The sequence below is a fragment of the Sminthopsis crassicaudata genome, chromosome 1 (genome assembly GCF_048593235.1).
Source record: "Sminthopsis crassicaudata isolate SCR6 chromosome 1, ASM4859323v1, whole genome shotgun sequence".
Lineage (NCBI taxonomy): Eukaryota > Metazoa > Chordata > Mammalia > Dasyuromorphia > Dasyuridae > Sminthopsis > Sminthopsis crassicaudata.
Genome location: NC_133617.1, coordinates 444,245,717 through 444,258,278, shown reverse-complemented (window position 1 = coordinate 444,258,278; position 12,562 = coordinate 444,245,717). Strand labels below are relative to the sequence as shown.

The 12,562-nt window shown below is 35.0% G+C and overlaps 1 protein-coding gene across 1 annotated transcript in view; it reads left to right on the top strand.

Moving 5' to 3' along the window:
* SYK (spleen associated tyrosine kinase) overlaps nt 1–12,562 on the top strand; it is a 178,803-nt gene that overhangs the window by 50,090 nt on the left and 116,151 nt on the right. The window contains 1 exon segment of the mRNA XM_074280678.1: nt 10,247–10,695. Within this exon segment, the coding sequence (XP_074136779.1) occupies nt 10,282–10,695 (414 nt within the window). The 5' untranslated portion in view covers nt 10,247–10,281.

The window sequence follows — 12,562 nt, the reverse complement described above, 5'->3', positions numbered from 1 at the left end:
ATCATCACAATAAAGTTATAATTATGCCTACGCCATCTAAGCATACTTGTATACTTGTAACAGAAATAAAGTTCTTAAGAGTTAAATATATCATCTTTCCCTATAGGGATGTAAACTTTTTAACTTTTATTTCCCTAATTTTTTTTTGAGAATTATTTTCTTTTTCCAATTCAGAAATCCTATTTTCTTGGGACTTTTTTATCTTCTCCAATTCAGAAATCCTATTTTCTTGAGACTTTTTTATCTTCTCCAATTCAGAAATCCTACTTTCCTGTGATTTTTTTACCTTTTCTAATTCACTAATTTTGTTTCCCTGCATCTCCTGTGAATTCTTTATTTTTTCCAACTCCAATTTCATAGCTTCTCTTTCCTTTTCCCATTTTTCTTCAAACTCTCTTAACTTTTTAATAGTCTCTTCAAGGAGAGATTTATGTGATGGGGGGCAGGAATCATTCCCCTTTAGGTTGTTATCTGCTGACTCTCTGCTGTTAACTTCCTTGGGGTTGGATACCCGCTCTTTCTCTGTGTAGAAGGAATCTAATAGTTTTTTTGGGATTCTTGCTCATACTTAAAAAATCTTTTGGGGTCTGTCCCTGGGGTAGGAAATTATTTATTTATTTCTTTACTAGCTTCCTCCCAGACCGGATGGATGCAGCGGCCCCTGCGCCTGAGCTAAGAGAGAGCTCTGGGAGAGAGTTCCCCACCCCCTCCCTGGAAGTGCCTCAGAGGTGATCAGCACTGCTGTGCTTTGAGGGCGCTGTGTTTTAGCGGCTTCCCTGAGGTTGAGACTGAACAGTAAAGGCGACTCAAAGCCTAGCCTATGCGTCCCGGTGGGGCGTGGATGTCTGCAGCAGGTGATGTGAAAAGCCCCTGGGCTCAAACTGGAAGTGTCTGCCAGAAACCGGGGTCCCTAGTTCAAAGGTTCCTCTTCTTTGGGACTTACGTTCCACAGCCTCCAGCCAGCCGAGCCAGGCACTATGAGTTACTGCCCCGCCCACTTTTCAATCTCTTAACTACCCCCAGGTGAAAGCCTGGATTGCCTATGTGGGCCACACCCACCAGTGCCCAGATCTGCTGAGTCACCCCCCGGGATCCGGGAAGATCCAATCTGGTTTTAAATTTTAAAGTTGCTTAGATTTCTCTTCTGAACTGCTGTATTATAAGCAGAGAAGAGCTAACAGCCTGTGCCAGATTGTTTTATCTCAGTGGCTTCTCTGATCCCAGAGCCCTCCCCAGCGTGACCGGCGCAGTGTGCCACTACCCCACCGTCTGCGCTGGCCTCTCTTCTTCCTCCCCTGGGAGCTGACCTTTCCTGTTGAAACTCCAGATTCTCTTCAGCTGGTAAGTCGTGCTTCCAGTCCTTGTGGATTCTATCAGTCCAGCGCTATTTCTGAGGCTGGTTATATCTGGTTGGTTGTGAGGGAAGAAAGGAGCTTACACAGTCCCATGTATCTTCTCTGCCATCTTGGCTCCGCCCCCCCACTTTTTAACTTTTAAAAGAAACAATTTTTAAAAATTTCCTTTTTACTTTTTTATGCTTCTCTTGAATTCTGTATTTGAAGATCAAATTTTCTGCTCAGCTCTGGTCTTTTCATCAGAAATAAAGGAAATTCATCCATTTCATTAAATAGGCATCTTTTCACCTGAAAGATAATGCTTAATTTTGCTGAATAGTTGATTTTTGGCTGCAGTCCAAGCTCCTTTTCCCTCTGGAAGATCATATTTTATGCCCTTAGATCCTTTAATTTGGAAGCTACTAGGTCCTGGGTAATCCTGGTTGTGGCTCCTCAATATTTGAATTGTTTCTGACTACTTGTACTAATTTTTTCCTTGATATAATGCTGAAATTTATCTACAATATGCCTTAGAGTTTTCATTTTGGGGTCTCTTTCAAGAGGTGATTGGTAAATTCTTTCAACTGTTAATTTCTTTTCTAGTTAGAACCAGAGGAGGTCAGGAAAGTTTTCCTTGATGATTTTTTAAAGATATTGTCTAGGTTCTTTTTTCATTGTGGTTTTTAGATATTCCAATAATTCTTAGGCTGTCTCTCTTGGATCAGTTTTCCATGTCAGTTGTTTTTCCAGTGAGGCATTTTACATTTTCTTCTGTTTTTAATTTTTTTTTTTATTCTTGATGTCTCCATAAGTCATTTACTTCCATTTGTTCATTTCTAATTTTTAGTAAATTATTTTGTTCAGTTAATTATCTCCTTTTGCATTTGGTTAATTCAACTTTTAAATGAGTTGTTTTGTTCATTAGATTTTTTCCATTTCACAAATTTGCTTTTCAAGAAGTTGGTTTCTTTTTCCTTTTTACTAAATCTATTTTTAAGGAGTTCACTTTAGATAATTTCTGGCTTTCCTTTTCCAAACTCTCCTACAAAGTTCTCATTTCCTTTCCCCATTTTTCTTCCAACTCTCTTTTAAGATCTTTTTTGAATTCTTCCAAGAGAGCTTTGTTAGGTGGAAAGCAACTATTATCACCTTTTGGGTCTTAATCTGGAGACTTTTGTTTTTAGTGACCTCAGGGTTTGAAATCTGTTCTTCCTTGTCTCCATAAAAGCTATTTATGGTCAAAGTTCTTTTTGCTTTTTTGCTCATTCTTTAAGGTTGAGCTCTGCTATTAAGGCAAAGGGGAAATTGTCTCAAGCTTCCTCTACAGATGATAGCAGCTTCACACTGCCCTAGGGGTGGTGCTGCTGACTTCTGCCTGCTGCTGGATGAGAATGAGCAAGTACCACCTTATTCTGGAGTTCAGGGACTCACTATTTGCCTTTTTGTAATTGGGTTGAATGTCTCACATGTGATCTGCTGATTCACTGGCTTCTGAATCAGGACAGAGTAGCCAACACCATGGTATTTTGGCTAAGATCCTCCTGGCAGATTTTCTCTCTGGGAGGAGGACACTTCACCTAGGGTCCCTGTGTTGAACTGCACTTGGCCACCTCTCCTATGCCCGATTGAAACAGACCTTTTCTGAATTTCTTCCAAAATATCTTTTTTAAAAAAATTTGTTACACTCCAAATATTTGTGGATTCTGCACTTCAAAATCAGTTCAGAGGCTTGATCTGATGTCGATCTGAGGGAAACCAGGAGGAGCTCAGACAAAGACCTGTCTACTCTCTACCATTTTGGTTCCCTGGAGTTTCTCGTAAGGGATAATTGGTATATTCTTTCTATTTTTACTTTCACTTCTTTTTTTAAGAGCTTTTGAAATATGATATTGCAGTATTTTGGGGGGTATAATTTTCCAGTAATTCAATTATACATAGATATTCCCCTCTCAACTTATTTTCTACATTGCTTGTTTTTTGATAATATAAATCATATATTTTCATCTCTTTTCTCCCTCAATTTTAAAATTTTATTTCACTATTTCTTATTGTTTCATAGTCATTGTTTTTTGAATTTCATCCTTATTTTCAAAGAGTTTAGTTCTTTGTTTCTATCATCTTATCATAAGGCAGTAATTAATCTTTCCATTCTCAGCCCTTAACTATTCTATTTTGCATCTTTTATTTCATTTCATTTTTGGAATGGTTTTTATGGTAGTGTTTGTCTTTTAAAAATGTTTATAGACTTTAATTTATTAGAGGTGTGTTTCATAAGTTTTGGTAGCTTGTGATATGGAAGCTGTCTCTTCCAATGAAGCACCTTTTCTATAATTTATAGTCTTAAAGAGTTGTGTGAAGGCACTTAGAGATTAAATGACTTGTCTAGGGTCACACAGCCATAAAAGATGTCAGAGACAGGGCTTAAAAACAAGGCTTAAGCCCAAATTTCCTTGAATTGTAGACCTGTGTTTTATCTCTCAGTGTTGCTATAAATAAAATATTAAAATTACTTGGAGAATATTGGGCATCTAGCCTGTGATTAAGATTTTCCCTCAGGTAATTCATAAAAGGGATAGGGCCTTGAGTTGCTATTATTTGATATCAAGTGTTTTGGGTAAAGGATTTTTTAATACTATTAAAAGATTCTGTAACACAGCTTCATGCTGTTCCTCCAAAATTGTGGAATTGCCTGATAGTTTTAAAGTATTTTGATTGTATAAATAGAGCTAATGAATGTTGTTTTTTTTTAAAAGCAGCAACAAAGCAAAAAGATAAATGGTATGTATAAAAATGTTTTAATTAAGTGTCTTTGGCTGAATGCATGCATCAATTAATGTGCAAATTTTTGGTGATTTTGTTGCAGGTGTGGGCTGTAAAAATTGCCCTACTTTAAATAGACACTTAAAACAAGCTTTTTTCTGAGTTAATATTTTCTACTTCTCATTTTTCAGTTTGTTTTGCATATTTTACACTGAGAGAAAGGCCTACTTCCCAAATTACATACCCCTTTTGTGTTGGTGATAGCTTTTACTAGCAACCAAACATTTCCTACATTTACCTTTGGTGCTCTTTCAGAAATAGACACAACTTCAGTAGGAAGAGTTGTATGTTCTAATAGAGAATACATATGTAGAAGCATCTTGTATGGGCAAAATATACACATGATGGGGGGCAACAGAGCCTCTCCCAATGCTGGTTGATAAGTTGTATCCATTGTTATGGGTCAGTTACATATCTTAGTTACATTTTTGTGAAATTCTAAATTGCTTTTTGGAATGGTTCTATCTGATAATAGTGCATTAATGTTTCAATGTTTATACAACTTCCCTTCCCCCCATTATTCCTATCTTTTGTCACCTTTGCAAATTTTTGAGATATGAATTAATTTACTCAGCATGGTTTTAATTTAGTATTAATAATTTGGAGACTTATTATTAGTAGTAATTAATAGTAATATTATTAGTAAATTTAGAGAATTCTTTTCTATGGTTGTCAATAGTTTGTAATTCCTCTTTTAGAACTGCTTGAATTGTTTGAATCTTTTGACCATTGATCTATGTAAATGTGAATGCTTTTAAATCTAATCTGTCACTGTTTTCAGCTGACAATAATGACGACCAGTGAATCACATAAAGATGATTCATATTCTAACTTCTCTATGGTAATGATTAATGACCCCTTTATACACTTTAAAATGATTGAGAACCCCTATCTCCAGGAGCTTTTGATTACATGGGTTATATCTATCAATATTTATTAAATGCTTTTATATGTTATGAAACCTTGCAGATCCCCTGAAACTGTCTCAAAGATCCCTGGTGGTCTTTGGACCACACTTTGAACACAATGTGATCTAAGATGTTGCATTTCTAAGAAAATGCTGACCAGCCTATTTAATTACTCTTCATTCCAGCTGTCTACAGGAGTTACAGATGGGTTAACTCAAAAGTCACTCCCCTTGGAAGTCATTAGAGCATAAATGGCTACAGGTGTTGATAGATTCATCCACCCACTTTAATTAAGCTTTTTACTTGTTTGACAAGTCTCATCACTCATTTCAAATTGCTTTTCCCTTAATATATGTATCACCTTCCTCTCAATACAAACTTAAGTGTGATGGTAAATTGTATAAAGATTAAAACACACCCCAAAATTGGGGTTTCAGGTTGCTGTCTCAAGATGTCTCAAAAGAATTTGTAGGCTTAGACCATCTCCAGACTAAGAGGAAAATATTTTATTATTATGCCATTGACTGATGGGCTAAATTCTGAAAGAAAAGTTAGAGAAATAGGGGAAAGAAACAGTCTATTTATAGAGGTAAAAGGTATGTTTACATTACTAGTTTTAGGATACTAATTTCTGTGGCTTGGACTCAATGAGCTGCAAAGAAAGCTTTCTACAGATACGCTAATTTTATGGCTTAGAAGTTAGCTGGAGTTAAAGTTAGGTATCTTCCTTTCAGAGCCAGCTTTGCTGATCATAAAGTTGATCATTTCTTATTGAAGTCAATATCCTGGTCATAAAATTATAATCTAAAAATAATTTAAAAGTAAGATACAGTATACTCCTAAAACCAGACATCTTGGAGTCAAAAAGCATACACTTAAGACTATTTAAATGATCAAGACAACTTGGAGCCATGGCTATAGTATTGCAATCACACCATTCTTCATTCAAATAATATTCCTGAGATTATAAGCACAGCAGCAGCAGCAAAACTCTTTTTAGAGAGAAATGTGTAGCTGTTTTCTTTCACCTAAGCATAAACAGTGGCTAAGAACAAGGAAAAGTTTTGGTTGATCAATTTAGAGTAAACATTTTTAGAATTTATACTTGGGAATTTCCTTTGTTGTTAGGATTCTTACAAGGTGCTAAGTCACTGGAATGGATAAAGACAATAATTATCTAATTTAGCATGGTATTTAACAGTTCTCTAGTTTAGTAATGTACTTACTAGAATTCCACGAGATTCACACCTTTAAGACAGCATACTTTTAAGGAGCTCTCACAAGCCCAGGGAGAACCCAGAAACCCATTCTCTTGGAGGCAGAGTTCATTCCAACTTCCACCTTTATGCTGGCTGGAGACATTGGGAGGACTTCGGGAGATTCAGAGTCAGGATTCAATCAAGGAGATTCACAAATCGGGGAGAACAAAGGAAGACTGAGAAGTGGTGACAGGCTGTCCTGTGGAGAACAATGAAGCCAAGATCCAGAAGGCCTCCAGAAAACTAGCTGAGGCTCAAGTGAGGGAGATAAGATTTGGAAAGAGACAGTAAAGGATTTGGACTCCTGGCCACATTTGGGATTATTGAACTGAACTGAAATGAAGCCTGCCTCCAGAAGCTCCCCAAGAAACCTGCTCCCAAAGAATGATTATATTTTTAGAGAAGAGAACATTACACTTTGTAGTTTAGAACTTGGAGTACCTACTCCAATGTAAAGGAAATACTTAAGTTGAGGAGCGTATTCAATTCAATTTGATTTGATAAACATTTATTAAATATTTGCTATGTAGCTAGGGATACAAATTTAAGAAGTTTGCAATTTAATGGGAGGAAACAACACATAAAAGGAAGCTAAAAGAAGTTGCATAGGGTATCTACCTAGAGGTGTGGTGTTCTGTGGAATATAAGTTCAGCAGAACAACTTACGGGTAATTATTACCTGAAAGTTAGTGAGCCCTCTCTAAAGGAAAGCTCTGAGATGGATTTTGCGCTCTACACTTTAAATTTCTGATTTTATGGGAGAGGCGGTTGAGGATAATTTGAGAAAGGTCTGGACTATCAATATCAGAATGTCAATGGGATATCTGATCATGTTATCATGAGATGTGGAGGTATTCTGTGGAGAATTGCAGAATTGCGGATGGAAAATGAATGATAACTGATAGTAAGAGAAAAATCAGGTCTTTTTAATTGTGTTTCTACTTCTCTCTGCTGAGAATGACTTTGGTTCTGGAAATAACAGAATAAAAATGTATAACAGGAAGCTGATAGCCAAGAAAAGTAAGGGATATGATTTTAAAATGTGATAGTCATTCTTTGAGAACCAGATCTTTGAATTACTGTATTACAGTATTAAATCAAAAGAAATTTTTTTAGAATTTAATTTTTTAAAATTTAATAATAGGGCTCGCACTAAAAGTAAAGATATAATTTCATCATTATTTGCGCTTTTGATAATGTTTGTGTCTTATGCATATAACATATTACTTTAATATTATATATAGATTTGTATAACTATATGTTGATATCTTTTTGTTTTTCAATCATTTCAGTCATTCCTGAGTCTTCAAGATCCCATTTGAGGTTTTTTTGGCCAAGGTGCTGGAGTGATTTGCCATTTCATTCTCCAGATTTTTTATAGATGAGGACACTGAGGGAAGCAGGATTAAGTGACTTGCCCAGCATCATATAGTGACTTTCAGAGGCCACATTTGAACTTAGAAAGATGATTTTCTTGATTCCAGGTCTGGCACTCTATCTATTGTGATACTAGCTGACCTAAATTGAAAGCTATAGCTATGTATATTTTTATGTGACTGAATCTGAGATTTCATTGTTCTAAGGGAATCTTAAGAGAAATGTCTCCAATATGTCTGCAACTTATAGTATTAAAGAATTGCCTATTGCACAGAGAAATTCAGCAGTTTGTTCAGTGATACCCAGATGTGTGTCAGAGGATTAACTTGAACTCAGATCATCTTTAGTTTGATGTCAACTCTCTGTCTACTTTGATTATTTTTTTCTGCTCCCCATTTTTTCCCTTCTCTCCCTCTCCCCTTCCCCCTCTCTTTAACTCATTAAAATATTAATATTACAGAAAGGCCAGTGGTTTTGGTCATATTTTATATATTAAAGTTATTTTTTGGTTAACTTTTCCATTGAATTTTGTTGTTTAGTCATTCAGTTGTATCTAATTTTTCATGACCCCGTGGACCATACAATCCATGGATTTTTCTTGGTAAGGCTACTGAAGTAGTTTTCCATTTCCTTTTTTAGTGGTTTAAGGCAAACTGATATTTAAATTACTTGCCTAAAGTTACATAGTTAGTATCTGAGGCTGCATTTGAACCCAGATCTTCTTGACTCCAGGCCAAGCATTTTATCTCCTTTGTCTTATTACTTACAAAAATAATAGCTTGGTTTCTCCTTATCTATGCTCTTATTATTGAAATTGAAATTAATTTTTCTTGTTTAATGATATAGATAGAATTTATGTTAAATGCTAATGGCCAAAATTTCCCCCTAAACTTATTGTAAAGACTCTAATCTACCTCCATTGCATGTAATGCTGGCTCTCAGTGTGTGTGTGTGTGTGTGTGTATATATATATATAATGTGTGTGTGTGTGTGTGTATATATATATATATATATATATATGTATATATATATATATATATAATGTTCATGTGATTTTTTTGGAGGGGTTTCTTATTAATAAGGTCTCTCATTTTCATAGTTTTACTAATTCAGAATGAACCTTTCATGCCTGGTATAAACACTATTGGGATAAAACTACATGTTTTAATTGTATTGCTATAGCCTTTTTGTTATATTTCATTTAGAAGTATTCAAATATTCTTTAAGAATATTGGTCTATAGTTTTATCTGATTTGTTTCTTCCTGGTTTAAGAATCAAGGTCATATTTATTCATAGAATGAATTGTGTATGTAATATTGAAATAAATTATTCTTTGAAAATACTTAATAGTTTGTTATTCTCAGTATTACAATCAGTTACACCTACTCTGAAGGACTTATGATGAAAAATTCCATCCATACTCAGATAAGAAAATTCTGAATATAGATCGAAGGATTCTCTCTCTTTATTTTTAACTTAATTTTTCTTTAAGGTTTTTATTTTCATTAAGGTAGAAGATCTGTTTGCTTTCACAACTTGACCTTTATGGAAATCTTTTGCATAACCTTACATGTGGTTTCTTAATTGTGGGTGGGGATAAGGGAGACAACCTGGAACTCAAAAATTGTAAAAACAAATGTAAAAAAATTTGTTTTGAATGTAATTGGGGGAAATATTAAATAAAATTAAAAAAGAAAAAGAAAAAGAAAAGAAAGTACTTAGAATTCACTCTGTCCTTCTAGTCCTGGCATTTTTTTTCCTTCAGGGAATTCAGTTATTGAAGTTATTCAATTTCTTTTTTTTTGAAATTGTGTTTTATTTAAATTCTATTTTACTTCAGTTTACCTTGACATTTCATATTTTTATAGATATTTGTTAGGTTCTTACTAAGTGCTAAGTCGGTACTTAACAATTCTCTAGTTCACACCTTTGGTTTGGCCTTTGAGGAGTCCCCAAGGACAACTTAGAGATGACAGGACTTTGACAATTTGGCGCCCACAACGTGGGGCAAGGACTTTTGCTTATCCTGACAAGGACTGATTCTGAGCCCTTCAGAGGAGCTAGCCCGGACCTTGACAGATATTCATCAGTTTAATTTGTCAATTTCATTTAGTCAGTTTTGTTGATATATAATTTCGCAAAAAAAGTTTGGGAAATAATCCTTTTATTTTTTAAATTGTGAATAAACAAACATTTTTTATTGAGCACTTACTATGTACTATGCACTGTACTAAACTCTAGGAATGTAAAGCAAGGCAAAAAATATGTATGTTGTAATTTATCCTTTATGTATCTCTTTATAAATCAGACTAATTAATAGTTTTTATTTGTTTTTTATTCCTCTCCAAAGTTTGTCATTTGGCCAGCTCTATTTTTTCTTTCATTTTTGTTAATCTCTTCCACTGCACCACATTGATCCCTGAGGAATTTGTTGTAGATAATTATTAAGGATTTTTGTAGATTTAAGAATCTTTTGCTCCCCTATACCCCACATTTGGTTTGTCCTTTCATCTGCAAGTTGACTATATTTTTTCATTTCTCTACTAGGTATAGGAAAAGTGCTTTTGACCTAGTAAGCGGCTATGGCAGTCAACATGATTGATAGTGCAAACCACTTACTCTTTTTCTTTGGCAACATCACCCGTGAAGAAGCAGAAGATTATCTTGTTCAGGGGGGAATGAGTGATGGACTTTATCTACTTCGCCAGAGTCGCAACTACCTGGGTGGCTTTGCATTATCTGTGGCTTTTGGAAGGAAGGCTCATCATTACACTATTGAGAGGGAGCTAAATGGTACATATGCCATTTCTGGAGGAAGGACCCACACCAGCCCTGCTGAACTCTGCATTTATCATTCTCAGGAGTCTGATGGCTTGGTCTGTCTTCTGAAAAAACCTTTTAATAGGCCACCTGGAGTAGAACCTAAGACTGGTCCATTTGAAGATTTGAAGGAAAACCTCATCAGAGAATATGTAAAACAGACATGGAACTTGCAGGTGAGTTGTTTACTGTTTTCAGTGGAAAAAAAGTTATTTCTATTTAAATTTCAATCAATTTAATGAGTCCTTGTCTTTTACTATATGCTTTACAATACTCTTTCATTATATATATTTAATGTAATATTTTAGTAGGCAGCAATTTAAATATATGTTGACTTCAGCAGATACAAGTCATGTTTTTAAAAGTACCTTCCTTTTTTGATTATCACATATCAAATTTTAAGAGATTGATATTTAGAATTCATTTTTTTCTTTCTGAGGTATGTCATTTTTATACTTTACTCCCAATTTATTCTACTCAAAGAGCATTTCTTTTTTAATTTTTTTTTCCTTTGTCATAAATATTGTCTCTACTTCTCAGTTCTCTCTTTTTTTTATTTAGAATTTTTTTTCCACAGTATATATGCATGAGTAATTTTTTATAATATTATCCCTTGTATTCATTTTTCCAAATTATCCCCTCCCTCCCTCTACTCCCTCCCCCCGATGACAGGCAATCCCATACATTTTACATGTGTTACAATATAACCTAGATACAATATATGTGTGTAAATACCATTTTCTTGTTGCACATTAAGTATTAGATTCCGAAGGTATAAGTAACCTGGGTAGATAGACAGTAGTGCTAACAATTTACATTCACTTCCCAGTGTTCCTTCTCTGGGTGTAGTTATTTCTGTCCATCATTGATCAACTGGAAGTGAGTTGGATCTTCTTTATGTTGAAGATATCCACTTCCATCAGAATACCTCTTCATACAGCATTGAAGTATACAGCGATCTTCTGGTTCTATTCATTTCACTCAGCATCAGTTGATGTAAGTCTCTTCAAGCCTCTCTGTATTCCTCCTGCTGGTCATTTCTTACAGAGCAATAATATTCCATAACCTTCATATACCATAATTTACCCAACCATTCTCCAATTGATGGGCATCCATTCAACTTCCAGTTTCTAGCTACAACAAAAAGGACTGCCACAAACATTTTGGCACATACAGGTCCCTTTCCCCTCTTTAGTATTTCTTTGGGATATAAGCCCAATAGCAGCAATGCTGGGTCAAAGGGTATGCACAGTTTGATAACTTTTTGGGTATAGTTCCAAATTGCTCTCCAGAATGGCTGGATTCTTTCACAACTCCACCAACAATCTATTAGTGTCCCAGTTTTTCCCACATCCCCTCCAACATTCATCATTATTTGTTCCTGTCATCTTAGCCAATCTGACAGGTGTGTAGTGGTATCTCAGAGTTGTCTTAATTTGCATTTCTCTGATCAGGAGTGATTTGGAACACTCTTTCATATGAGTGGATAGTTTCAATTTCATCATCTGAGAATTGTCTGTTCATATCCTTTGACCATTTATCAATTGGAGAATGGCTTGATTTCTTATAAATTAGGGTCAGTTCTCTATATTTTGGAAATGAGACCTTTGTCAGAACCTTTAACTTTAAAAATATTTTCCCAATTTGTTACTTCCCTTCTAATCTTGTTTGCATTAGTATTGTTTGTACAGAAACTTTTTAGTTTGATGTAATCAAAATCTTCTATTTTGTGATCAATAATGATCTCTAGTTCTCCTCTAGTCATAAATTCCTTCCTCCTCCATAGGTCTGAGAGGTAGACTATTTTCTGTTTCTCTAATCTATTTATTATCTCAAAGAGCATTTCTTAAGTACCTTCTGTGTAAAAGGCACTGTGTTAGGTACTGGAAGAGATGCACAATTTAGATAAGATATGGCCCCTGACTTCCTGGAGGGGATATGATATATGTGGATAACTGTAGTATAAAATGACTCATCACTGACTTAAATACATATACTTTTGCAAGTCTGTCTAATAGTACCCATGCTAATACTTTATCCATC